General features: G+C 42.2%; 1 protein-coding gene and 1 pseudogene across 2 annotated transcripts; both read right to left on the bottom strand.

Annotated features, from left to right (window-relative positions):
* Positions 1-508: 508 nt before the first annotated feature.
* LOC115745798 lies at positions 509-26,346 on the bottom strand (annotated as a pseudogene).
* LOC115745797 (pyruvate decarboxylase 1) lies at positions 21,355-26,219 on the bottom strand. 2 transcript variants are annotated; one of them, XM_048270998.1, is made up of 7 exons: positions 25,655-26,219; positions 25,185-25,348; positions 24,444-25,094; positions 24,231-24,348; positions 23,732-23,920; positions 23,424-23,625; positions 21,355-21,477 (listed from the first exon to the last, which is right to left on the bottom strand). In XM_048270998.1, the coding sequence occupies exons 1-6, from the start codon at positions 26,180-26,182 to the stop codon at positions 23,455-23,457; spliced, it is 1,821 nt and encodes a 606-aa protein (XP_048126955.1). In that variant the 5' UTR covers positions 26,183-26,219; the 3' UTR covers positions 21,355-21,477; positions 23,424-23,454. The 2 variants fall into 2 exon arrangements, with proteins under 2 accessions (XP_048126955.1, XP_030537260.1); XM_030681400.2 differs by having other exon boundaries at positions 21,355-21,480; positions 23,427-23,625.
* Positions 26,347-27,032: the final 686 nt, after the last annotated feature.

Raw genomic sequence — 27,032 nt, 5'->3', positions numbered from 1 at the left:
TGGGACAAGAACCGATGGGCGTGTTATGTGACATGTATCGTCCATCCGGTTATGTCATAGTCGGAACATGATCGACATTCGATATGGAATCACTAGCTCGAATGGCATTTTTCCTCTCGACCGCCGATTTTTTTTTTTTATCTTTTTATCTCGGAGTAAAGCGTTCAACCTACAAGCTAAAACTGCCGTCCCCAAGCTCGAAAGCTTGAGTTTTCCTTTCACTTTGAAAGTAGGTTAGAAAACGGCGGATCAAGCCGCGACTTGCTTCCGGAGACTACGGCAATCAGAACTCCTACTCATTTCACATATTCCCAAAGCCGACAACTTGGAGGCTCCCCATACCAATCGAAGATAGGTTCGAGTCAATGCATGCATTCATGGAGGTCCCCCACTCACCAAACATAACCTACGCTCATGCAGTTGTTCCTTCCACATGTTGAGGATGTCGACCCGAAGCCGATGGTCAACAGATATTATCAAAATCACCAACCAGGACACACGATTCTTCTTCCATTGCGCAAGCAAAGCTAAGTAACCATTGCCGGAATTGGCATTACTCGAGAAGACAACGCTCTGTTTTTTTATGTACACAACAGTTAACTTGAAGCAAATTACTGAAGAGAACCAAGGATTCTACTGAGGATTGGGAGGACGACTGTTGGCGGATGAGACCCGGGAACCCCATTCCAGAAGCTCTTTGCTGGTGTCATCCTTGTGAACTATCACCTCTATGAAGCACAAGCAATCCTTCTTGGGCCCCGTGGCCATCTGAATCGCTTCGATAAGCTCCTCCTCGTGGAAAACCTGCAAACATGATCGAATATTATTATGTTAAAGCACCGTCCGGGGGAATTTCGCGGATTGACGAATAAGTTCATCGTCAAAACTGTAATTAGTATGCAAGCAACGTACTTTTGCGGTCCAGCACTTGCCCTCGCCATTGTGAATTGCTTCCACCAGGCCAGTGTAGTTCCAGTTCTTGATCACATTGTATGGGACCATCGTGGATCTCAACTTCAATGGTGTAGCCCCCATTGTTGATCAGGAAGATGATGGTATTCTGCCCACATTGCAGCATAGTCGACACATCTTGGGCAGTTACCTAAAGTGCCACGAATTTTACATTATTCATCTCATACATTCAATTAACACGACAAGATTGAACAAAACATATTTGATAGAAAAAGGGAGGGAAAATAAATAAGGTCAGTGCATGATTGGCATTGTATGACGGAACGCTTCACCTATGCAAATTGCTTAACAGGATTACTAGCATGTTCAGCTTGCAAAACTAGTGATATCTTCTTGACAGAAGTTTTATGCATAACTATGTCATTCATGATGGTTCTTTTGAATGTGCTTAGCAATATAACCGATCAGAAACCATTCCATACCTGGAAACTACCATCTCCAATACATGCAATGACTCTCTTCTCTGGCACTGCTTGTGCATACCCAAGAGTCGCACCGACGGACCATCCAATAGATCCATACTGCATTTGGAACTCATACCTGCATACCCCATTTGAACAATTTCAGTTTGTTTTCTTAAGTAGCTCCAGATGATAAAGTTAAAGACAAGGGACCTAGCCCATACAACTACACCCACATACCCGCAGCCTCTTGGTAATTTCAGCTTCTGGCAGTTGAACCAAGAGTCTCCAGTCTCAGCAATCACAGCTGATTCACTAGAGAGCATGTCCTGTATGTGCTTGAACAGTACATTCACCCTCAAGGGCTCCTTGGGTTCACACTTCAATGGATGGCCCTCAGGAATATAAATCCTATGATAATTCTCATAAGCAGTGGCATTCCGCTTAAGCCGCTTCAAGAGTGCTTTAAGAAAATCCTTCATCAGAACACAACCAAAAGAGGGTCCATTTCCGATCACAACCCCATCAGGCTGCAAAATAATGGCCTTCTCCTTCTTGAGAAGGAGGGAATACCCAACGGTGCTGTAGTCATTGAAAATGGGCCCAGCAAGCAAATAGGCGTCTGCGGATTCCACAATCTCGGCGCAGAATGCAGTGCTCACCGCACCCCAATAAGTCCCAATGAAGTGGGGATGGTGCTCAGGCACGAGCCCTTTAGCCGATGGCATCACAGCTACAGCATAGCCACAGGCATCGGCTAGTTCTACAAAGGCCTCACAAGCCTTTGCAGGCCGGAGTTTCGGGCCACCCACCATTACCGGCTTGACTGCCTTGTTCAAGAACTCTGCAGCTGCCTCTACTGCAGCTTCCAGTCCCATCTGATTACTCAATCTGCGTCGAGGAAATTAATCAATCACATAACTCTTAATCGACTAACAAACTCAATGGACTCAATGACTTGAACAGGCAGAAAATTACTTGGGAGAGAGTGAAAATGGAACCGGCTCGTGACTGAATATAGGGTGAGGTATGGCAGGCAAGTTACAGCTTATGCTTATGTAAACGGGCTTGCTTTCTTTGAGAGCAGTCGAGATCGCGGTATCGATCAGTTCATGTGCATCTTCCAAATTATTCACCACAGCCTAGAAAAAGGCGGAACGAGAACAATTAACAAATCAGTTCACTCAATCTGCAAAAACCCCAACGGCAACTCCCACGTCACACTATTTACGCTACCACCAGTAGTTTATAATAGTCTCACACAGACAGACCCACCACCACCAATGAGATCCAAAATCGGCGACAAGCATTATAATAAGACTAATCCCAGAAAGTCTTCTAAGCAATCTTCATAGTCAACAGATACATCTTTGTCTTTCCTCAGACAGAGATTAGATCCGAATAAAAGATTAGAGTCAGCGGAAAGAATGATTGAAAAAAACCGAAGAGATACCTGGAAACAAGTAACAGGCTGAAAGCACCTAAGCTCTTGGCTAAAATCAGGCAACCCAATGGTATGGTGAAGTATCCTGTTCGTCCCGTAGTCGTTCGAGTTGGGCCCGCCGACGATGCAGATCACCGGCAGGTTCTCGCTGTACGCGCCGGCGATGGCGTTGAGCGCGCTGAGCCCGCCAACGGTGAACGTTACGACGCAGGCCCCGACGCCCCGCGAGCGGGCGTAGCCGTCGGCGGCGTACCCGGCGTTGAGCTCGTTGCAGCAGCCGACGAGGTTGAGGCCCGGCTCGGCGATGAGGTGGTCGAGGAGCGTGAGGTTGAAGTCGCCGGGGACGGAGAAGACGTCGGTGACGCCGATTTGGACGAGCCGGCGGGCGATGTGGCGGCCCATGGTGGCGTCGGGGGAGGCGACCGCCGCGTGCGGGGGGGCCGAGCTCTGGATGGCCGAGGTGGGTTGGTTGGGGGGCGAGCCGAGGTCGCTCGAGGCGGGCTTGCAGGAGTTGAGGGCCCCGATGTTGGTGTCCATGGAGGAGGAGCGGCGGAGGAGCTTGGCGGAGAGAGCGCGGAGGAGGAGTTGCAATGGAGGTTCGTGGGAGTTTCTGTGAAGTTCTGGAGTTGCTCTCGGTGTGTGAAAAAGAGCGAGTGAAAAATGGAGTCGTTATATATGCGAGCAAGCTAGAGAGAGAGATAGAGATTCAATGGGCAATTCAGGGTGCGCATGAAAACACTTCTCGATTCACCTCAAAAGTAGAAGTTGATTTTTCTAATTTCAGATTGACTTCTAATCAGAAAAATTCGTTTGATAACGATTTAAAATTTCTACTTTTGAAATATTATTAACAAAATCTTCGGCGATGGTCGATGACGGCCGACAGCGGATCAGCAGGCGGCGGCGGTTGGTGGCGGCGACAGCGACGGCAACTGCGGTCGGCGGTGGGTGACGATGACGATCGATGGCGGTCCGTGGCGGCCGTGGCCGCGGTGGTCGGCGGCTGCCGCGGCGGCTATGGTCGGCGGCCCGTCGATCACAGTAACTATGGTTGGCGGAGGCGGTAGCGGTGGTCGCGGTGGTCAACGGCGGGTGGCGGGCAACGGTGGTCGGCGGCGGTGATCGGCGGCGGTCGGTGGCGGCCGCGGCGGCTGTGGTCGGCGGCCGACGGTCACGGCAACGGTGGTCGGCGGAGGCGAGTGTGGTTCAAGAAGTGATTCCGGAGTCAAGAAGTCAAAATTTTTTACTTCTCAAAATTGGCCAAAAATCCTATCAAAAGTGAAAAATCTTATCACAAGTGAAAAATCTTACCATAAGTCAATTTTTTTACCAAACGAATTTCTACTTCGATCAGATTTTTATTAAACAAATTTCTCTGCTAGATGGGCTTTTAGCAAAAAAATACAATTTCTAAAATGTTTTCATGCGCACCCTTAGCGGTGGGGGAGAGAAAAGGGGGTTTACAATTGCATCACCGTGGGAGACTCCATTTTCATTGTAAAAGCTGTCAAATTGACTACCTGTCTTGTGTTCACTATTAAGTCCCCTTGCATTGTGGACCTGGCTATATCCAATTTGAATTAGGAGGGCCGGTCGAGTCGGGTCGGGTCGGGTCGAATAACAAGATGTTACAGGTCACATGATAGGTTTCAAGACTCAAAAAATTAGAAAATGAGATGGGGGCAGGGTCATAGCGAGAAGTTATTTTCGCGCTACACGTTCCATATCTACAACGGACCGAAGTATCCACACGTGCCTTATTGTGATTGCATCGAAATTTTTTTTTACGTTGAATTGCTAAGTATTGAGCTCGTGATATTTTAACTGATAATTTTTTTTTTATAAATCCTTGTTTATATTTAACGGCCACCTGGCAGTGGCAGGCAACCGTGAAATAAAATTCATGGCGCATGAAAGAGGCCAGCGTGGGATCCCCCATTTGATTGCTGTCCAGTAAGTGTGTGGAACTATGTTTTCTTCTATAACCATCTTGAAAGTCAAATCCACAGAGTTACCATATTAAGCAATGTAACAGTAATAGATCGCGCATGAATATTCATAAAGTACTTCCAACATCTAATAAATGTACGAATTTCACGAGCCAGTGCCACAAAATCTAATGTCAATTGGCCCCTTTTTAAAGAATACTCAATTTTCGGGTGCATCGTGTAGCAACAACGCGCGACATAGCCGATCAATCAAAATTGAGATACATACGTTCACGACGCTGAAATAAGATGAAATTCATAGCACAAAGGCGGCGACACCCGATCGATCACGTCACGCCATCACCATCACGTGGGCCGCCGATGTAGCGAATCCCGTCACACGAAGGACCGTCCGACGGAATAGTGAGATTTGGGCTGCCGAGGTAGCGACTCCCGTCACATGAAGCACCGTCCAACCGACCGACGGACTGAAGAGTGAGATCCATCTGTCGACGCTGTTTTAGGGAGTGCAAAAAAATCCGGCGAGCGGGTCGGCTGGTTTTGGTATATATATTTTGCGGGTAGGAGGAGGAGGAGGGTCGAAACTTGTCCTTAGATGGGGGGGGCCAAACTGCAAACTTCTCGATTTTCTTCTCATTGTTTCTTTCATTTTCTTTTGCTTTCTACCAGGTTCATTACGACCGTGGATAGCAAGAGGATGATGATATTATTTTGGGTTAATTCCACGAAATAAGCCAAACCGGTACACCCGTGATAAATTTACCTCGAACTATTTTTTTTTACCACAAAAAATCTCAAACCGATATACTTTGTTATAAATTTACCCCAAACCGATACACATGTGACAAATTTACCTTCCGTTAATTTTTCTTAAATTTAAGCGCCAAACTACTGAAATGGATGGCACGTAGCGACTCGGGAGTGTACCATTTTGGAGTTTTTACTCTTTGTTTATCACAAGTGTATCAATTTTGGATTTTTCGTCGTGTTAACCTAATTTAACAGAGGATAAAGTATATCAATTTGGGATTTTTCGTGATCAAAAAATTTAGTTTATAGCAAATTTATCACAGATGTGTCGGTTTAAGATTTTTTAGGGTCAAAAAATAGTTTTGGGTAAATTTATCACAAATGTACTAATTTGAGGTTTTTCACAATCAAAAAAATAGTTTTAGTGTAAATTTATCTTGGGTGTATTAATTTGGGGTTTTTTGTTGTATTAACTCTATTATTTTACTGCTGATGAATGGAATATTAATGAAGGTAGCTTCGGTCAATGGTTTACTTTTTTATTAGAAAACTAAAATCCCAGAATTTATCGTGCTTATCGAAAATGAACATTGAACATTTCCATGAACTAAGCAAGAAGATGTTCATAATTTTAGTGATTTTTTTTCAGGAATTATTCGTCTCGTAAAAGCATGCAAACTTATTGAGCACGTTGATTTCGTAAACAAAACCATAGAAGTTCTTCCTTTAATTTTTTTTTTCTCGGAAATGTTTATTCGGGTTGATAGTGCTGTAATGACCCGATTTAGCCCGGTTAATTAAACAAATTATGAGAATCGTGCTCGGTTTACCTATTTCATGACTAATAAACGTGTTATTTAGCAGCGTCCCTTTTGTCGATTGATGGATTTGTTCAACTGGTTAATTACTCGTTACCCTTTTTTTTTTAGTCGAAGTTACTCGTTACTCTAAGCAGCTACAAAGACTGCTAGAGAATTACCGGTTCAATCCATACATCTGATGGAGCTTGGAAGTTCATAGATTGAGGATAGAATGACTTTGGTACGGGAAATTGTACAAAAAAAAAAAAAGTCATGAACCTATTATATTGGTACTAATATAATCCTAAACATTTTAATTGGACTAATTTATTCATAAACCTTTTCGCATTGATACCAATCGAGTCCATCTGACCACTTTAGACTAAAAATTATTGACGTAGATGTCGGTTGTCCTACGTGGCATGGCTAGCGCCGATATGGATTTTTTTTCCTGTTTTTTAATGATTTTTTTAAATTTTTAAATTTTTTTTTTCATGACCTGTGCTAGCCACTGGCGAGCCGAACCTTGCCCTCATCAAGGCCAACCCTTGCCAGCCATGGCTTGTGCCAGCATATGCCATGAAAAAAGAAAAGAAAGAAAAGATTGAAAGAAAGTATTAAAAAAGTCCGCATTAGAGCTAACCGTGCCATATGGAATGGCCGACGTTCATGTCAGCAATTTCAACCTAAATTAGCAGAATGGACTCAATTGGTACCAATTTGAAACGATTTATGACCGAATTGATTCGATTAAAAGGTTTATGACTAAATTTATAATAATGCAATAGGTTTAGGATTTATTTTTATTTTTATTTTGTACTTTTCCTTTTTGGTGCAATATTTGATGACTTTGCAGTATGACAATATGCTGTAGCTGGGAAATCCAAACAAGGTTACGCAATATATAAGGGAAGCGAAAATCAACTTGAGCACATCAAGGACAAGGCCCAAGGCAACCCTTTATGCCGTAGAATGCGCCATTCAAGCATCTCGAACAAATCCTTGTCATCACGCATCTTGTAGCTTTCCCTGTGCTGAGGGAATTCTCTCTGCTGTTGTAGCAGCTCCTGCACTTTTCCACCGCTTCACCCCTATCTTTACCTGCTTACTCATCTTCTGATCAATAGCCATGGCTTCTGACTTCTCTTCGAATCACCCATCTCACCACTCGTCATCGTCCTCTAACCCTGCTTAACTTTATTCTACACCTCTCGATTTTTTACCTGGTGTTGGGTGTGTCACACCCCAATTCATCACAAATAAAGGTATGACACGGCCGTTCTTTCTCTAAAGAACGTAGCCTCAACATAACCAAAAGTTCACCTTATATCGAAATATATACGTCTACACATATATACACGATAGACAGTCATTTGGTTACAAACTCAGAGCTTTTCTATAACCAAAACAAAATATGTACATGTCTATCAAAAGCTAGCTCAAAAGTTCAACAGCTAGATACAACTCATACCCCAAACCCTCTCAAAAATGATGCTACTAACGTGACGCTCACGCCTTATTTGCGGTCACGGAAGAACCTGAAAATAAAAGAAATGGAAGGAGTGAGCTACCACGGCCCAGTGAGAAATACATTTCTTTTAAGCGGATCGAACACTCACTATGCACGTTTAAAACACAAAACATAATTCTTTTTCACCAAAAACCCAATATCACAAACTGTCAATACAAAAATGAGTCATATTCAACTTCGAACACAACATACATATATGGAAGGATTGTCATTTCTCAATAAAAGTGTCAAAATATATATCAATGGTCCATCCATTGATCAATCTCATGAAAAACACATGTCAATGGTCTATCCATCAACCAATCTCATGCTCGGATACCAACTATGGCCACGTGTTACGCCCCGTGACAAAAGCGACCAAGATTCCCCCCTTGGTAAGGTCTCCACCTATAATGCCGGTGGCTCGGCCCACAAGGATATCCTAGACTAGTATGCGCATACCCAAAAAACCCCTCAATCGGGTTCACAGCGATATCGAGCATCACAACCACAATCTCATCCTCCAATATCCACAAACCAAATCCAGAATCAATATCACAAAATCATTTACAAAACCAAGCATAAAATCTTTTGCCATTTAGCTTAATCCACAAGAATACCTTTTTTTTTAATGCATATCACAACATCTTCTCAATCCATATCAAGTACCAAATGGGGTAATAAATGTCCGATCCAATGTTATGCGCAAATAATGCTATAATAACAGTTCATTTTTAAGGAAATCTCATTAACTCATAAAATGTCTATATCCTTTCAAAGCATGAGTTTTATAAATTCATAAAAGAAATAGTATCACTCACCCGAATAAGTCGAAAACCAACCTACAGTGGTTACTCAAGTTGATGCATACGTATTCCTATCAAATATATGAAAAACGGTATCAATAGCTGAGTAATGTGCTAGCCTAACGCATGACTCAAATGAAAAAGGCTTATTTATCACTAAAGCGACACCTACACATCACCAAAACACTTGCTCACAGCAAACATGTGTGCTGTCTGCTATGCGCAAATTGCGCGATACACTTAAACGAACCATAACTTCCTCCTCCGAGCTTCAATTTAAACGAACTTGTAGTCCAAACAAAGCTCTTTTAATGTACAACAAAAGCCCCAACACGGCTTGACTAGAATCTATTCGAAAAATGGCAAGAACGGGCGCAACAGGTTTTGATCGCGTACTGTTCACTGCGCGCGTCGAAATCTCTCGGGCCATAACTTCCTCCACCGAACTCCGTTTCAACCCATCTTACTGTCCATGCGAAGCTTGTTCAACGTACTACAAAAGTCTCAACATAGCCAACCTCAGCCGATAACTAGAAACTAGCGAAATCAGGCCTCGAAGTCTACTGTTCGCGCTGTACTGTAGCGCACCAGAAATGAAAATCTTGTTCCGGGTAAACCGTAGTGTCAAATTAAGATCCGTCGAATCCTACGGGTCCGTAACATCCTAAAGTTTCATTCCCAAGCAAAAACGCAGCCAATCGTCCATGAGATCAGACATAACAGCTCAGTTTCCCCAAAAATCCCAATTTTGCCCTAAATCCGAAAAATCACTCAAATAGGAGGGACGAGAGGTGCGAGCTCTTACCTAGCGCTACGACACGTAGTGAAATGAATGTGGCGAGGAGTTCGTGGCGGGTGGCGCGCGCACGTGAGTTCTTTCTTTTTCCTTTCCTCCTCTCTCCTTTCCCTTTCTCTTCTTTTCTTCCTTTCCTTTTTTTCTATTATGGTCGTGCAGCTTAAAAGGGAGTGGCCAACTGTCCTCTTTTATTCTTTCTTCTTCTCTTTTTTTTTTTTTTTTTAATGGTGGGTCCACCACCTTGGTTGACCTGGTCAAAACAAGGCCAAATATTACAGGGTGCTCCTTTCTTCACTTACCCCTTCCACCAACACTTCTGACCTCTGCCAAAATTTCCCTCCTCCATGGACGACTCGACGGATGCTACTCTTCGTTTGGCTGCTCTCTGCAAAAAACTGGGTAAATTAATGAGCAGTAAGGATACAGCTAATATATCAAATGAGCCAATAGATACCTGTGAAGCCACTCAGGTGGGCATGCCGTTCAATAGCCCTGGTGTAAATTTCACGGCATTTCAAACGACTATTAAAAAGGCATGGCGAATGGAGTCTGTTCTAATCATTTCTCAGGGGCGGAATCTCTATTGTTTTACATTTCCTACCTTGCAAGATAAGGCAAGGATCCTTGCGACCGGACCCTGGTTGTTTGCAAGCTACTTGCTCGTCCTAAAGAGTAGTGAGCCACATATTCCCTTACAGCGCTATGATTTCTCTAGATGTGCCTTACGGATTCATATTTTGGGGTTGCCACTCGGGTGGCACACTACTAGTATTGTTGAAAAAATATTGGCGCAAGTTGGGAATGTTCAGCAAGTGAAAATTGACTCAAGATCTCCTGCAGCGCCATTAGCGATGAAGGCTAGGGTGGAAATATCTCTATTAAGTGAACTTCAAGTGGGAATACTCGCCAACTATCAAGGTTTAGAACTACGGCTTGATTTTAAGTATGAACGTCTTCCTACTTATTGCTATTCATGTGGCTTCATCGGACACTATGCCGGGGACTGCCCCACTTTCCCTTATGATGAGAGTCGATTTGACTCCAACATGAACAACGGCTGTGGAAGCTAGCTCAAGGCAGAATCTGCTAAGTATAGCCCGTTTTGGCGAGTTTTTTACAATGAGCCACGGACTACTTCACCGGGCCTTTCAGCGGTGTTCTCACCCCCCTCCTCGGTAAGCCCTCGGCCCTCACTGGCCCTTCTACCAACCCTTGGTGGCACTTCACATCAAGATATTAGCTTCCCAACCACGCCAGCATCTACACATACAGAAACCCCCTCATCTGATGCGATGGTTGTCTTTGACCACTATATCTTACCTTCAAAAGAACCTATTTTAGGGACTTCTAACCTTCATGAAGTCGCTTCTCTCGTGCAATTGCCCTCCACTCAACATCAATATACTGAACAAGCTCGGGTTTTCCACCGGACTACTTCGGTTGTGGCAAGGTTAACCCGCAAGCAGAAAGGGAAACAGCCGATCGGCTCATCCTCCAAAAAGACTAGGCGATATTCCCCTTATGTCACTTTGACCTTTCCTAGTTTGTTTGATGAGTCTCGGCTGACCGATACTCCAGTTTTGCAAGAGGAACTCCCTCATCGGGCTCCGGTAGCTAGCCCTAATAAGCTACCAAGTACTCCATGACGCTTTTGTGTTGGAACCGTCACGGGCCGGGCAACCCTCTAACGGTTCGAGAGCTTCGAGCTCAGGTAGCTCAAGATAGGCCCAACCTGGTGTTTCTGATGGAGACGAAGCGACCGGATGAGGTTGTCCATCGTCACCAACAGAGGTTCCATTTTTTGTATGGCTTCATTGTTCCACCGCTTGCCACGGCGAGCGGTTTAGCTTTGTTTTGGGATGAGGCAGCTTACGTAAATATTATCTCTGCCTCCGTTATGTACATCCACCTGCTTTTTACCGATTGTGACAACCAACTTACTATGGAAATTACATTTGTTCATGCTCCCAACTCTTTTCAAGAGCGACAACAGGTGTGGCAAGATCTCCAAGGTATCCATCAGCATCTTCGCCACCCATGGGCGTGTCTTGGTGACTTCAACGAGATGCATTATGAATGGGAAAAAACAGGAGGTCGGGGGATTGAGACTTATCGAGTGACTGTGTTCAGAGATTTCTTAACGGTATGTTCACTCATGGAAATTGATTCTAAAGGGTGTACATATACGTGGTCCAATAATCAAGTGGGCCCAGATTGTGTAAAGGAAAGGTTGGATCGATCGTTTTGTTCTTTGCATTGGCACCTTTTGTGTTTGCAGGCTGAAGTTTTTGCATTGCCACCGGTAGGTTCGGATCACAGCCCTCTCCTACTCTCTTTGACTTATTCATCACCACCCCACATACGTCGATTTAAATATGAAGCATACTGGAATGATTTTGCTGATTGTCTTCGTGTGGTTAGAGAAGTATGGACATCTCCAGCTCGTGTAGCGGACTCTTGCCCCGTGAAGTTACGTCGAGTCTCGCGCCGCTTAGTCCAATGGAGTCGCTCGCGCTTTCCTAATGCTGCAACTGCTATTTCCTTGCTTAAACAGAAGCTGGAGACTTTGACAAATTAGCCAATGGGATTACTAACTAACATGGTATGCATTGCTCATATTAGGAATCAAATTGATGCCTTGTGGAAACAGGAAGAACAATATTGGGGGCTTCGATTAAGAATACAATGGCTAATATATGGGGATAGAAACACACGGTTCTTCCACGCCACCACAATCCAAAGGCGACTTCGCAACCGCATTTCAATGCTCAAGACAACACAAGGAGCTTGGATCCGAGGACATTCACGATTACAAAATCATATCCTAACCTACTCCGGTGACCTATATTGCACCCAAGGTAACAGGCAATTTGAGCCAATCCTCGCCCACTGCCCTGCTGTAGTTCTTGAAGGTATGAATAATGCTTTAACTCAAGCTGCGACTTTAGATGAGGTTCGGCTAGCGGTGTTTCAATTAGGACCATCTAAGGCACCGGGATATACGTGGCCGGTTCCACGAAAAGGTGAAACCGGAACCGGCCGTTGAAAATGCCGATTCCGGTTCCGAGCCGGTTCTCGGGCCGATTCATTCCGGTTCCTTTTTTAATTTTAATTTTTAAAATAATAAATAATAAAATAAACATAATAAATTATAAATTATAAAATATAATCAAATTGTACATTGTAATAAAATGTGGGGAAAAAAAGAGAGAGGATGAATAGGCTTGAACTTAATGAATTATCATTAAGCGCCTACATATCTTGTTGGGGATAGAAGAATCAAAGTTCGTGTAGTTCTTTTACCTTTGATAACCCCAACTTACCTCATCGTCAATCGTCGCTACCCGTTGTGGTACCCGTGGCGGTGGTATCTCCAATATCATCGCTAAAAAATTCGTATTCTCGATCCAGCTCTTGGTGTCGAAATTTTGCCTTCGTCCAATCGTCGACACAAGCTTGAGCTTCCACAAACTCCGGGCTTAATCTTGAACGGCGAGATTCCAAAACTAATCCTCTGGCGCTAAATGCTTGTTCAACAGTAACCGTTGAAGAAGAGGTTGCTAATATCCGACGAGCGATGAGGGCAAGAACTGGGTAATCGATTTGGTGACTCTTCCACCACTTTAAGATTTCGAAATCTATACTATGTTTTGCATCACGAAACTCAAATTGAGTGGTTAAATATTTTTCTAATTCAGAAATACTACATGTTGCCCCTTTTTGTTTTTTTGTTTTTTTTGCCTACTCTTGAGCATATTATACCCTCTACTAAGTGAACTACCATCTTCGCTACATGAGGCGATAGATTGTAAAGATCCAGAATCACTTAAACCATATCTACTACAAAATTCTCCATATAATACTACTATATATTCTTTAACATCTTATAGTATATTTGAAATATCTATTGAATGTTTCAAATGTAAACAATCATGATAATACATATTCAAATAATCTAGTAAACCGTCTAATTTAATACGTGGATAAAAAATAATACCAATTAAATAGACAAGAGGAATTTGGAAATAATAATGCAACCATTTTTCTCGCATTACTAAAATAGTTTCGAGCTAATTCAGTATCATTTTCATATTTACTAAAAACACTACCAATATTAACACACTCTATTAAAAATAAATGCGTAGTAGGATAATAAATACTAGATAAAGTCTTAGTAGCATCACTAAAAATTTTCAAAAAATCTAAAATTTTCTTGCAAACGTCCCAATATTGCGGAAGTAAAGTAATTTCGGGAATATTTTGTGAAATAAGCATACATAATAAATCTTAGTTTGCCGAAGCAACTCGTACGTAGAATTCCAACGAGTTGGAATATCTTTTGGAAATCTTCTTACCCTTCTCCCATTTTGTTTACAAAATTTTCCCCATGATTTCATAAAATGGGGACGACTTCATAAAAATTTAATTGCACCCTTTATTGGGCGCAAGAGAAGTGTCAAGAGTTCGTAAACCATCTTGTACACATAAATTTAAAACATGGCAAGCACATCTAATGTGAAAAAATTGTCCGCCAAAAGTGAGTTTGCAAATATTTTCTAATTCAGAAATAGAAGCGGTATTTGCGGTGGCATTATCAAAACAATTGAAAATACTTTATTTATCAAATTATATTCTTCTAAAACTTGCTTAATTATTCTATAAATATTATGAGCCGAATGTCTTTAATCAAAAACTCGGAATGCAATAAGTCTTTTTTGAATGGTCCAATCGTCACCTATCCAATGACACGTGACACCCATATAAGAATGAATTTGCCAAGGATCACTTCAAATATCGTTACCTATATGCACATGTCCATTGAATTCCGCAAAAAATTTTGCTAAAGATTTTTTTCCTTTTTTATAAAGACGAAAAACTTCGCATTTAAGATTATTTTTTGGAATAGTTGATGCTTATGGAACCAACGCAGTATTTATCAAATATTTTATATTAAAATTTTCACCAGTATTAAACGGAACATGATCAAGGGCAACATATTCAGCTAATGTTTGTTTATAAAATGCATCGGTGTAACGGAATATAGGATGCAGATTAGAAGTGGCATACCCGAAAATTTGTTGTTGCGTATTGTCGATCACCGCTTGCATTGGATGTTTTTTCGTCAAATGCCGACGGAATGCTCCGTAACCGTCTCCTTTTGTAAATTTATGTGTTTACGAACAATATTTACATTTTATATTATACTTACTTTCGCCTTCATCACGTACCTTATCGAAGTGTAGGCAAAAGTCGGATGTATTATCACGGCCCTTCCGTTCCAACTCATTTGCCGTTGACGTTTCTTCGACACCGGTGGGAGGATGAAGACTTTCTTGTGTTGGGATGTGCTCGACGTTCGGAATCGGGACATAGTTGATATTATCGTCGTTGTCTTCCCAACATGCATACTCACGAGAATCATATTCGGGAATGGGATACTCGGAATCTCCCATAGTCATCTTGCCATTGTCGGCATTTACGCTTTCACTTGCCATTTTGAAAGAATTGATCGGAAATCCGATTGAGAGAATTGAGTCGGGATTGAGAGAATTGAGCGAATTGAGAGGATTTGAGAGAATTGTTGAGAGGATTTGTGAGAAAAATGAAAGGGAGATGATAAGTATTTATAGGCAAAAATTAAAAATAATTCATTTTTTTTAAAGGCAAACGGCCCAAAGAGCCGTTATGGCTCTTTGTGTGGGGAGTGGAAGAGAGAGGGCCCACACGGGGCCCGGCCGTGGGGCAAAGAGCCCAACGGCTCTTTGCTCCACTGGCACTTTTTTTTTTTTATTATGGGTCGGAACCGGCCCGGTTCCGCGCCCACGGTTCCAAATGGCCACATCTACACCGGGACCCGATGGGATAAGCGGTTTGTTTTACCATCATCATTGGGATACCATACAGCAAGATATTCTTGACATGGTCAATGGGTTTTTCCTCACCGGTATGCATCCTCGTTCCCTCAATCACACACATATTACTCTTATACCGAAAGTGCCTCATCCAGAGAGTTTAGACCAATATCGTCCGATCGACTTATGCAACTTTTCATACAAGATTTGCTCGAAGGTCCTAGCCAATCGACTCAAGCCTCTACTACCAACTCTTATACACCCAGCACAGAGTGCCTTTGTTGTAGGAAGACAAATTCGGGACAACATCCTAATCGCCCAGGAAATTCTCCACCAACTTCGAGTTGATAGAGAAAGCAGCGATTTCAAGCTATTTTGAAACTTGACATGCAGAAGGCCTATGATCGGATTGAATGGGATTTCTTGGAAGCCTATTTATTTCGAATGGGATTTGTGGCCAAATGGATATCTTGGATTATGACTTGTGTTTAGTTTGTTTCCTTTAGCATCCTCTTAAATGGCGCCCCCTTACGAGAATTCTATCCCTCGAGGGGCTTGAGGCAAGGTAATCCGTTATCGCCCTATCTATTCATTCTAGTATCAAATGTTTTATCATATATGCTAGCTGCAGCAATCCAAGAAGGGCGTTTTACGGGCATTAAACTAAATCGTCATTGTCCAACTCTATCACATCTTCCGTTTGCGAATGATTCTATTTTCTTTCTTGATGCCAAGATATCAGAATGCCAAAGCCTAAATCAGATTCTAAACTAGTATTGCTATGCCTCATGACAGGCCATAAATCTAAATTAGTCAGGGATGTATTTCAGCCGTGGATGCCCGAATGCAGTGAGGAGTGCTTTGGCTATTGAGATGCGGGTTTCGGAGCTAGCTCACACGGGGAAGTACTTAGGTCATCCTTCCGACCGGGGTCGGACAAAAAAGGAATTGTTTTCCTGGATTGTGGTACGACTCCACAATAAATTAGCGGGTTGGAAAGAAAAACCATTTTCCCTTGCGGGGAAAGAAGTCTTAATCAAGGCGGTAGTCCGGGCTATACCTCGGTATGCCATAACAGTTTTTAAGATGCCTCTCTCTGTTTGTTGTGCTATTGAAAAGAGGATTACAACATTTTGATGGGCCAATAAAGATGCATGTTCCGGTTTGCATTAGCTTAGTTGGGAGCTTCTTAAAACTAGTAAGCATGATGGCGGACTTGGTTTTCGCGATCTTATTTCTTTTAACCATGCGATGCTTGGGAAAACCACATGGAGGCTTCACTCTAATTCGGTTAGCATTTGGGCTGCCTTAATGAAAGGCCTCTACTTCCCACATAGTTCATTTTGGGAAGTCACAAAGGGAGCAAGGCCATCTTGGGGATGGCAAAGTTTGTTGATTGGCCGCAACTCTATCGCCCCTTTTGTACGCTGGCAAGTCGGTAATGGAAATCGAATCCGTGTTCGCTATGATAATTGGTTACCAACTGGACCTATAGGTGGTGAACCAGCATCTTCAAAACCTCGGCTACTTGCTGGTTCTATTACCTCATCATTTCAATGGGATGAACATCTCCTTCACAAATTCTTTCCATTGCAAAAGGTTGAAGAGATAGTGACAATACCACTTACCGACCAGAACTCCCAAGATAGGTTGCTATGGGCTCTCTCTACTTCAAGTCGGTATACAGTTAAAACAGCTTATCGAACGTTCCGGATGCCCGTCCCTACTAAGCCTACGGTGCACCCATCTACTTCTTACCAACCCCACCATTAGCTATGGAGACAAATATGGAAACTACCTGTACCTCCTAAGATCCGACACTTCCTCCGGCGTGTATGTCACAATGCAATATCGGCAGCGGCAAATTTATTTCGAAGAGATATCATACCTAATCCCAGCTGCAGCCTATGTCACCAAGCACTTGAAACCGTAGAACACTTACTATTGTTGTGTCCTTAGACAACACAGGTTTGGTCACATCCGCTAATCAATATGCCGATTAATCCTCGGAGTATAATGAGAATTGAAGAGTGGCTAATATACTTGCTACAGAAACCACCATCAAACCAGGCATCCGTGTCCGTTACTACCCATCTTTTGTGGCAAATTTGGAAAGCTAGAAATGCAGCTATCTTTCGCCACCAATCTCTGGATCCAGAACATGCGGTTTACATTGCACTTGCTAATGATACTAGCTATTCCGGATGGCAACCAAACAAACAACTACAAGGAGAAAATCTACCCGAGCAATGGCGACCTCCTTCGATCGGGACACGAAAATTGAATGTTGATGCCTCCTTCCTCTTAGGTGCGACGTCGGGAGTGGTCGCCGGTATTCTATGCGACAAACAGGGAACCCGCATTGATGGCTTTGTCAAGGATGTCCCCGCTATCGATTCGGAGCAAGTTGAAGCTTTGGCACGCAAGGAAGGGGCACTATTCCGGGCAAATCGTCAACAATCTTGCACTAAACAGCAGTCTACCTCGCTACCTCTTGTTATTGAATCTGATTGTGCCAATGTGGTAGGCGACCTTACCTTCATGGATTCTCTTCCGATGGATCGGTGAAATCCTCAATCGGAGCAGCGGCCGTCTCTGACTTCGTGGAAGACCGACTCCAATCCTTCCGGAATGTCTTCGTGTCCTAAACCAAGTTGGGCTTCCGGTTGTGTTTCATCACTGCTCTAGAGATGCAAACTGAATAGCCCATTGGATTTGTCGGGCCCACAGACGGCACCACTTGCCTAGTGACTGGGCCTCCTCTCGCCCTTTTGTACTTAGGGTCTTGCTTTCTTCGGAGGCTTTTTTGCCTTGTACATCTCACCCGTCTTGATCAGTAATAAAAGCATATATATGTTCCTGACAAAAAAAAACAAAAGCATCTCGAACAAGAACAATTTAAATAGATCACCAACTCCTTAGAGCATTGATTCGGCAATGTCCAATGTGATTTGAAGAAGAGAAAGTGTGCCGTACTTCACTGATTTTAAAAAATACACGTTTCTACAAGGATCACAAAAGTTGGAAAATTGTATTCTTCAGTAGGTAGCGTTATTTTCAATAAGGGTCTAATCATGAGCAGTGTTTCATTACTGATATATCTAAGAGGGTGTTAAAATACCTTACGATTACACTTTACGACAGAGCTGCGTCGTAACACAATTCTGATTCGATCGCGGGCTATATCGATCCGGCTTACTCGTTTAGGTTTTGAATCGATTCTTACTTGTAGAAGTTCCAATTTTGAACGTATGTGTACCGAATGAATATCCCATATAATAATTTTCGATCGAGAAATTTTAGGACCCTTATCATTTGCAAAAACGAAAGAAAAAGAGAGAGAAGCCCTTTTCTCTCATTGCCTTTTTCGAAAATTTATCAGGATCATGTTAAGTTTTCTTGGACCGCAGGTTGGCATCCCCGCCGTCACATCTGGTCCCCCTTCCCCACGTACTCGCACATGAACAGCGCAAGCCCGTGAAACGCATGGAGAGTTCCGCGTTCAAACTTCTCAATTGTTCCCGTAATGGCAGAGTTGGGATTCACAGGGTTCTCTCGTGATCGCCTAACCTTTTTGCTCCCAACGACATTGACATTCCTACCAACGTGGCCATTCGGGCTTCCATTAATGGGGTCTTGTGGTTCTTGATACCTTGCCAACTCATTTACAGATCTCTGTTCGGACGGATCGATAGCTGAACCGAATCAAATGAGCCGATCCGGTATGAACAACAAACTGGCTCGAGATATCGCTCCATTCTAATGTACAAAGTAGTAGAAGACATATAGTATAGGAAAGCTGAGCATGTTCTTATATGTTTCGAGTGGATTTGGAAGGTTCAATCTTAGAAAGGATTTTACGTGCCCGCAACGAATCCGATGAAGCACGTGTTCGGCCTACTCTTAAGAGAAGCAGACGCTCTACTTTGACCCCCGGTCAAATACGACACCGTCCTCGCCCCTTAATGAGTTTTAGATTCCTGGAACTAGTCGACTAGGCGGCCATGTGAATATGAGATCTCTCTTCATCAAATCCAGAACATAGAAAGGGTTTGATCTGCAGGCCCCTGCCACTTGCTATTGTTTTGGAAACAATGTAAGAGAAAACTAATGAACAGAAAGAGGGAAATATCATGAAGTGTTAAAAGCACAAGAAGTGTCCGACTCTGCACATTGATTCCGATTCCGATTCTCTAAGCTTCTCGCTGCACACTCTGATAACTTATTTCATCAATTGCCACGTCTTACAATCTTAACATTTACTCGGGATTGTCACCGACCTTAATAATTCACGGTTCCATTCATGAACCTTTTTTTTTTTGGTCGAACATTCATGAACTTAATCTTTTGTTCTTCGAAACAAAAAAGGATGAGAAACCTATTCGGTGACATAAATCATTTTGATCTTAAAATTTTCTGATTCTGTTCCTAGAAATATTTTTGGAGCAGAAACAAGAATAAAAAAATTTGATTTTTTGTTCTAGAATTACTTTTGAGAAATAAGACCAACAAAGTGAGAACCGTCCACCACCAACCGGCACCAATCGTTAGAGATAAAGGAAAAATAAAATAGAATAAAATAAAAATAAAGTACATTCTAAAAAATAAAAAAAAAATAATTTTTCAGTAATAAAAAAATAATTTTTCAAAATAAAATAATGTAATTTAAAATTAATTATCTAAAAATATATATTTAAAAAACAACAAGCAATTTAAAAAATAATTTTTTGAAAAAAATGAAAAAAAAATAGATTTGTATTGCAATCTTAACAAATTATAAGAAACAAATATGCCATGACTTGGTTAAATATATAATTTTTGAATAATACGGGTTGGATCGAGTATGGGTTTGGTAACATATAGAAGTGTTTAAATGCAAATTCATGGTAAAAATTCAAGTGCAAATTGCCTATTGAGCTATCTTGTATATTTATTTATGCTCGGCGAAATAAATATACTAATTATGAATTATGCATGATCTTTATTCATTTTGTTAGTGATGCTATATAAGTTGATTTTATAATGACAAGACTTAATTATTTGACTTAAATGAAAAAATTAGAAAAAAAAAGTGTTCCCGAGAACAAAAATTATATGCGATTACCAAGAGTCCGTTGGCAATAATTCTGATTCTCTGATTCTATTCTCTAGAACAAAAAAAAAAGGACTAGAAACATGTTTGGCATGATTCTATTATTGGGAACAGTTTTGAACCAAAAATGAGAATAAAAAAAGTATCACTTTTAAAAATCACAAAAAAGAACAAAATTTTAGTTCTTTTAAAAAGATTAAATTCACGTAGGCTTCCACACGAACTTCCGAACTTCAAAAAAAATTAAAATTAGATTGGAAAATTTTTCTGACAATTAATTTTTTAAATATATTTTTAAAAAATTAAATTTAAAATAATCTTTAACTTTTTTTTAAAAAAAAGGTTAATTATTTTAAAGGGAGGAAATTAAAAATTCAAAAAAAATAAATAAATTTTAAAAAATAAAAATGTGGGGAATTTACAAAATGTAAAAAAAAACTTTAAAAAAGTTAAAAATTAAAAAATTAAAAAATATTTAAAAAAAGGATGAAACTTTTTTAAAAAAATAATTCTTGCTACTTGCTTATTCCCAAGAGCAGAAATTTTAATGTAATTACCAAACGCATTTCTGTTTCGGAGCAAAAATTTTATGCGATTACCAAACGTATTCTGATTCTCTAAAAATCATCCAAGGAACAAAATCGGGAAATATGATTCTAATCAGAATCATTTTTTTTTTATTAGAATCGTTACTAAACAACCCCTATATGTATTTCTATTCTAGGAATATAAATTTTATCCAGTTAACAAAAGTGTTTTGATTTTCTCAAACTCGAATTGGGAACAGAATTAGAAAAAATCAATTCTCGCTCACACGACAAGATTCTACGTGAAGAAGGCTTCACTTTGAACATGCATTCCTAGAGGTCCCCCACTCCAAGCCCAACAGACATAACATGCTCGTTTGCAGTTGTTCCTTCCACACGTTGAGGATGTCGACCCGAAGCCAATGGTCAACAGACACTATCAAAATCACGAACCAGGACACAACATGTTTTGTTTTTTTTCCCCAATTGCACAATCAAAGCTAAGTAATCATTGCCGGAACCAGCGTTGCTCGAGAAGACGATGCTCTGTTTTTATGCACACAACAAGAAGCAACTTGAAGCCGTTGGATACGCGTAACATGTATAAGCAAATAAAACATATAAAATACGCAGCGAAAATAAATAAATACATGTATCTCCGGAGACGTTGTTCGTGCGTTTCAATCGAAAATCTTAATTAACGAATGGAGTTAACGGATTACCTCTTGAAGCGTGCTTGAAACAAAAAATATTGAGACGTTCTTCGATCCGAGCTCTACAAGTATCGAGCCTCTAGGTCAGACATACCACCAATCGCAACGATGAATGGAAGAACGAACACGTGAGAATCACCCCGTTATTTGTGCTAGCAATATTGTGGAATCAATTATCACGGCTCTCAAAAATTTTGGTCTGTCGTACGAACAAAAGTGAGAGAGTATTTTCTGATCTCTCTTGGACTTCTTCGCATGCACTCGCGAGAAAACTCTTTTTCTCAGATTAGCCCCCTGGACTGGCCCCACACATGAAGAGCGTAAAAGTGTTGTCACACTCGTGCACGAAGAAAAAACAAAACTGATTGCACGGCACACACGATCTGATTGTGTGCGCAACGTGCACCACGTCCCACGGTCAACAAATATTTGTTGACCGTGTGAGACGTGCACATGGCCAGCAAATGTTGCTGGCCATGTGCTACGTGCACCGTTTGTGAGTAATATATATATTTGATATATATAGTATATATGTGTATATAGACAAATCAATATATCTAAATATATATACCATCATGTGCGCAATTTCGGGCATATCAATGTGTCGATTTAGGACGTGCGTGTGCATCATATGCACGTTGTCCATGACCAAAAATAAAAATTAGATTAAATCATATTTAATCTAATTGCATTCCGGCTAATTCAATTGTCGTGATTGCAAATATATTTGCAATATCATCTTTTTCGTTTAACGTCATCCTAAATTGGTTATGGTATGTGACATTCCTAGGTTCATCACTGAGCTAGTAGTAAGACATGCACTAACACATTAGAACATCCAAGAGAATTGATTGTCCCGATCAATCTTCGTGTCCTACAAGCCATGAGTGACTTCTAGCAATATGTCATGGCTACCCAGGCAGAGTGAATGCTTTAAGAACATAATGAACCCGTCAGTTTTGGATACTGTATAATTCAATCCCTCTGTCTGACTATGTCCCGATCGAACAAAGACCATGCAATATTTATCAAGTCACCAATTCAATCATATGCACAAATCTAATCGACATGCATTTATACGAGACATGAACATTTCATTCTTGGTTATAACCCCGGTCAAGGATTTCAATATATTGCCATAATTAGATCGCTTAGGACATCATACCTTGCATGTAACAAGGAAACAGATTCCATTTTGCGCACATGTGTGACTTCATATGTGCATGAACTATGACCATCAAGTACAGAGACGGATCAACAAACCGCCAATATGCGTCCTTGTGAACCATAGCAATGCAACACACAAGTCAATATTGTGCCTCGGGTCTAAGGATTATTTACACAAGACCAAACACATGAACAATTAGACATTAACCGCGCTAAAAACTTTCCATGTTGCTAATCGTTCAATTTGCGTCACGTTCGGTGAACTTGTCCGGCACAAGCACTCGTGTTCTAACTCGGGTATCGCAATACCCAATATGTGACTCGTCATTCCTTTAAGTATCCAATATTTATTGGTGAAATTAAGAACACACCGGTCTCAACAGGATCATTGATATCCATTCAATGATCCATCGACCGAGATCGGTTCAAAGATTCAGTCTAACCGTGAACCCGTCACATATATTCTCAACATCTCAAGAATAGGTCCAGCCAAAACCGATCTTATGGAATTTATTCATATATTTAAATAATTGGACAAATGAATAAATATGACTTTGCCATTAATCAAATAATAAATTGAAAGCACAACTGAAATCCATAACATGTAACTTTTACATGATTGCTTTGGGGCATATCTCTCACATAAGCAACATACTGATGAGAATCAAGGCTCTTCTACTGAGGATTGGGAGGACGACCGTTGGCGGCCGAGACCCGGGAACCCCATTCCAGAAGCTCTTTGCTGGTGTCGTCCTTGTGAACTATCACCTCTATGAAGCACAAGCAATCCTTCTTGGGCCCTGTGGCCGTCTGAATCGCTTCGATAAGCTCCTTCTCATAGAAAACCTGCAAACATGAGCAAATTCTATTATGTTAGGTATGGCCCGGGGGATTTTGCGGATTGGCGAATAAGTTCATTGTCAAAACCACGACTAGTATACAAGCAACTTACTTTCGTAGTCCAGCACTTTCCCTCGCCGTTGTGAATTGCTTCCACCAGGCCAGTGTAGTTCCAGTTCTTGATCACATTGTAGGGACCATCGTGGATCTCAACTTCGATGGTGTAGCCGCCGTTGTTTATCAGGAAGATGATGGTATTCTGCCCACATCGCAGCATAGTTGACACATCTTGGGCAGTTACCTACAGTGCCAAAATTGCCCGTAAATATTACATTAGTCATCTCTTACATTCAATTAACATACAACGATTAGAATTATCAAATTTAATAGCAAAAGGGAGGGAAAGAATAACGTCAGTTGATGACTGGCATTGTATGACAAAACTCTTCATCTATGCAAATTGCTTAACAGGATTACTAGCGTGTTTACTGGTTGAGCCTGCAAAACTAGTGGTATCTTCTTCAAGGAAGCTCTATGCATAACCACGTCATTCATGATGGCTGGTGGGAATGTGCTTAGCCACATAACAGATATCAAAAACCATTCCATACCTGGAAACTACCATCTCCAATGCATGCAATGACCCTCTTCTCTGGCACCGCCTGCGCATACCCAAGAGTCGCACCAACGGACCATCCAATAGATCCATACTGCATTTGGAATTCATACCTGCATACCCCATTCGAACAATTTCAGTTTGTTTTCTCAACAGATCACAAAGTTAAAGACCAGGGGACCTAATCCATACAACTACACCCACATACCCGCAGTTTCTTGGTAATTTCAGCTTCTGGCAGTTGAACCAAGAGTCTCCAGTCTCAGCAATCACAGCTGATTCACTAGAAAGCATGTCCTGTATGTGTTTGAACAGGACATTCACCCTCAGGGGCTCCTTGGGTTCACACTTCAATGGATGTCCCTCAGGAACATAAATCCTATGATAATTCTCATAAGCAGTGGTATTCCGCTTAAGCCGCTTCGAGAGTGCTTTAAGAAAATCCTTCATCATAACACAACCAAAAGAGGGTCCATTTCCGATCACAACCCTATCAGGCTGCAGGATAATGGCCTTCTCCTTCTTCAGAAGAAGGGAATACCCAACGGAGCTGTAGTCATTGAAAATGGGCCCAGCAAACAAGTAGGCATCCGCGGATTCCACAATCTCGGCGCAGAATGCAGTGCTCACCGCACCCCAGTAAGTCCCAATAAAGTGGGGATGGTGCTCAGGCACGAGCCCTTTAGCCGATGGCATCACAGCTACAGTATAGCCACAGGCATCAGCTAGTTCTATGAATGCCTCACAAGCCTTTGCAGGCCGGAGTTTCGGGCCACCCACCATTACCGGCTTGACTGCCTTGTTCAAGAACTCTGCAGCTGCCTCTACTGCAGCTTCCAGTCCCATCTGATTACTCAATCTGCGTCGAGGAAATTAATCAATCATGTCACTCTTGCTCGAAATCTAATAAACTCAATGGACTCAATGACTTGAACAGGCAGAAAATTACTTGGGAGAGAGTGAAAATGGAACCGGCTCGTGACTGAATGTAGGATGAGGTATGGCAGGCAAGTTACAGCTTATGCTTATGTAAACGGGCTTGCTTTCTTTCAGAGCAGTCGAGATCGCGGTATCGATCAGTTCATGTGCATCTTCCAAATTATTCACCACAGCCTAGAAAAAGGCGAAACGGAAACAATTAACAAGTCAGTTCATTCAATCTGCACTTAACAAGTTTACCCTTATTACAACAATCTCTGAAGAACCCCCAATGGCAGCTCCCATCCACACTATTTAAGCAACCACTAGTAGTTTATAATAGATCAAAACCGGCGACAAGCATTATAATGAGAATAATTGCAGAAAGTATTATAAGCAGTATTTATAGTCAACATATGCATCTTTCCTCAGACATAGATCAGATCCGAATAAAAGATTAGTGTCAGCAGAAAGAATGGTTGAAAAAGACCGAAAGGATACCTGGAAACAAGTAACTGTCTGAAAACACCTAAGCTCTTGGCTGAAATCAGGCAACCCAATGGTATGGTGAAGTATCCTGTTCGTCCCGTAGTCGTTGGAGTTGGGCCCGCCGACGATGCAGATCACCGGCAGGTTCTCGCTGTAAGCGCCGGCAATGGCGTTGAGCACGCTAAGCCCGCCGACGGTGAACGTGACGACGCATGCCCCGACGCCCCGCGAGCGGGCGTAGCCGTCGGCGGCGTACCCGGCGTTGAGCTCGTTGCAGCAGCCGACGAGGTTGAGCCCCGGCTCGGCGATGAGGTGGTCGAGGAGCGTGAGGTTGAAGTCGCCGGGGACGGAGAAGACGTCGGTGACGCCGATTTGGACGAGCCGGCGGGCGAGGTGGCGGCCCATGGTGGCGTCGGGGAAGGCGAGCGCCGCGTGCGGGGGGGCCGAGCTCTGGATGGCCGAGGCGGCGCCGTTGGGGGGAGAGCCGAGGTCGCTCGAGGCGGGCTTGCAGGAGTTGAGGGCTCCGATGTTGGTGTCCATGGAGGAGGAGCGGCGGAGATTGGCGGAGAGAGCGGAGAGGAGGAGTTAGAGGGAGAAGGAGAAGGTGAAGGTGAAACGAGCAATTGCAATGGAGGTTCGTGGGAGCTTCTGTGAGTTTCTGTGAGTCGTTCTCGGTGTGTGAAGAAGAGCGGGTGAAAAATGGAGTCCTTATATATGCGAGCGAGCTAGAGAGAGAGAGAGAGAGAGAGAGAGAGAGAGAGAGAGAGATTCGATGGGCGGTTTAGCAGCGGGGGAGAGAGAAAGGTGTTTGCAATAGCATTACCGTTGGAGACTCCATTTTCATTGTAAAAGCTGTCAAATTGACTACTTTTCGTGTGCTTGAGTCCATTGCATCGTGGACCTGGCCATATTCAATTTGAAGTGGAATCTCAGCACCGACGAGTCGGGTCGGGTCAGGTTGGCCCGATTTGAAAGGCGGGGCATTAGAGGTTGCGAGACAGGTTCCGAGCTTGGAACCGACAGGTACAAGGGGAAGAGTCGTAATGTCTGGAGTTATGCTCGCCCCCGCATCCCTGTATCCGTGCGGACTGAACTATTTACCTGATTTTGCTAGTTTCATAAATTTTTCTCACATTCGAATTTGTCGAGCTATAGGTGGAAGCACATTTAATTTTTGATTTCTCTTTCGATGTTATTATGACTTAGGGGCACATTGCTATTAGCCGTAGCCGCGTGCCTTATTGCGATTGTATGGAATTGTTTTATGTTGAACTGTTAATTGTTGAACTCGTGATATTTTAATTTGATCGGTCTTTAGCATGACCTTAAAAGGCTGCATTCGAACTCTAAGATATAAAATTCGGGGGTCTTCTTTTGAGGTAAAGGAAAG

The sequence above is a fragment of the Rhodamnia argentea genome, chromosome 10 (assembly GCF_020921035.1).
Source record: "Rhodamnia argentea isolate NSW1041297 chromosome 10, ASM2092103v1, whole genome shotgun sequence".
Lineage (NCBI taxonomy): Eukaryota > Viridiplantae > Streptophyta > Magnoliopsida > Myrtales > Myrtaceae > Rhodamnia > Rhodamnia argentea.
Note: the sequence above shows the minus strand (reverse complement) of the source record. Positions and strands in the feature narration are given on the sequence as shown.

Excerpts from the sequence above, each read along its gene's own strand:
- LOC115745797 (XM_048270998.1), bottom strand. The coding sequence starts at position 26,182 with ATGGACACCAACATCGGAGCCCTCAACTCCTGCAAGCCCGCCTCGAGC. Across the intron at positions 25,095-25,184 it reads CCATTTTCACTCTCTCCCAA|ATTGAGTAATCAGATGGGAC; the intron begins GTAATTTTCTGC and ends TCCTCGACGCAG. Across the intron at positions 23,921-24,230 it reads TTGGAGATGGTAGTTTCCAG|GTAACTGCCCAAGATGTGTC; the intron begins GTATGGAATGGT and ends TTGGCACTGTAG.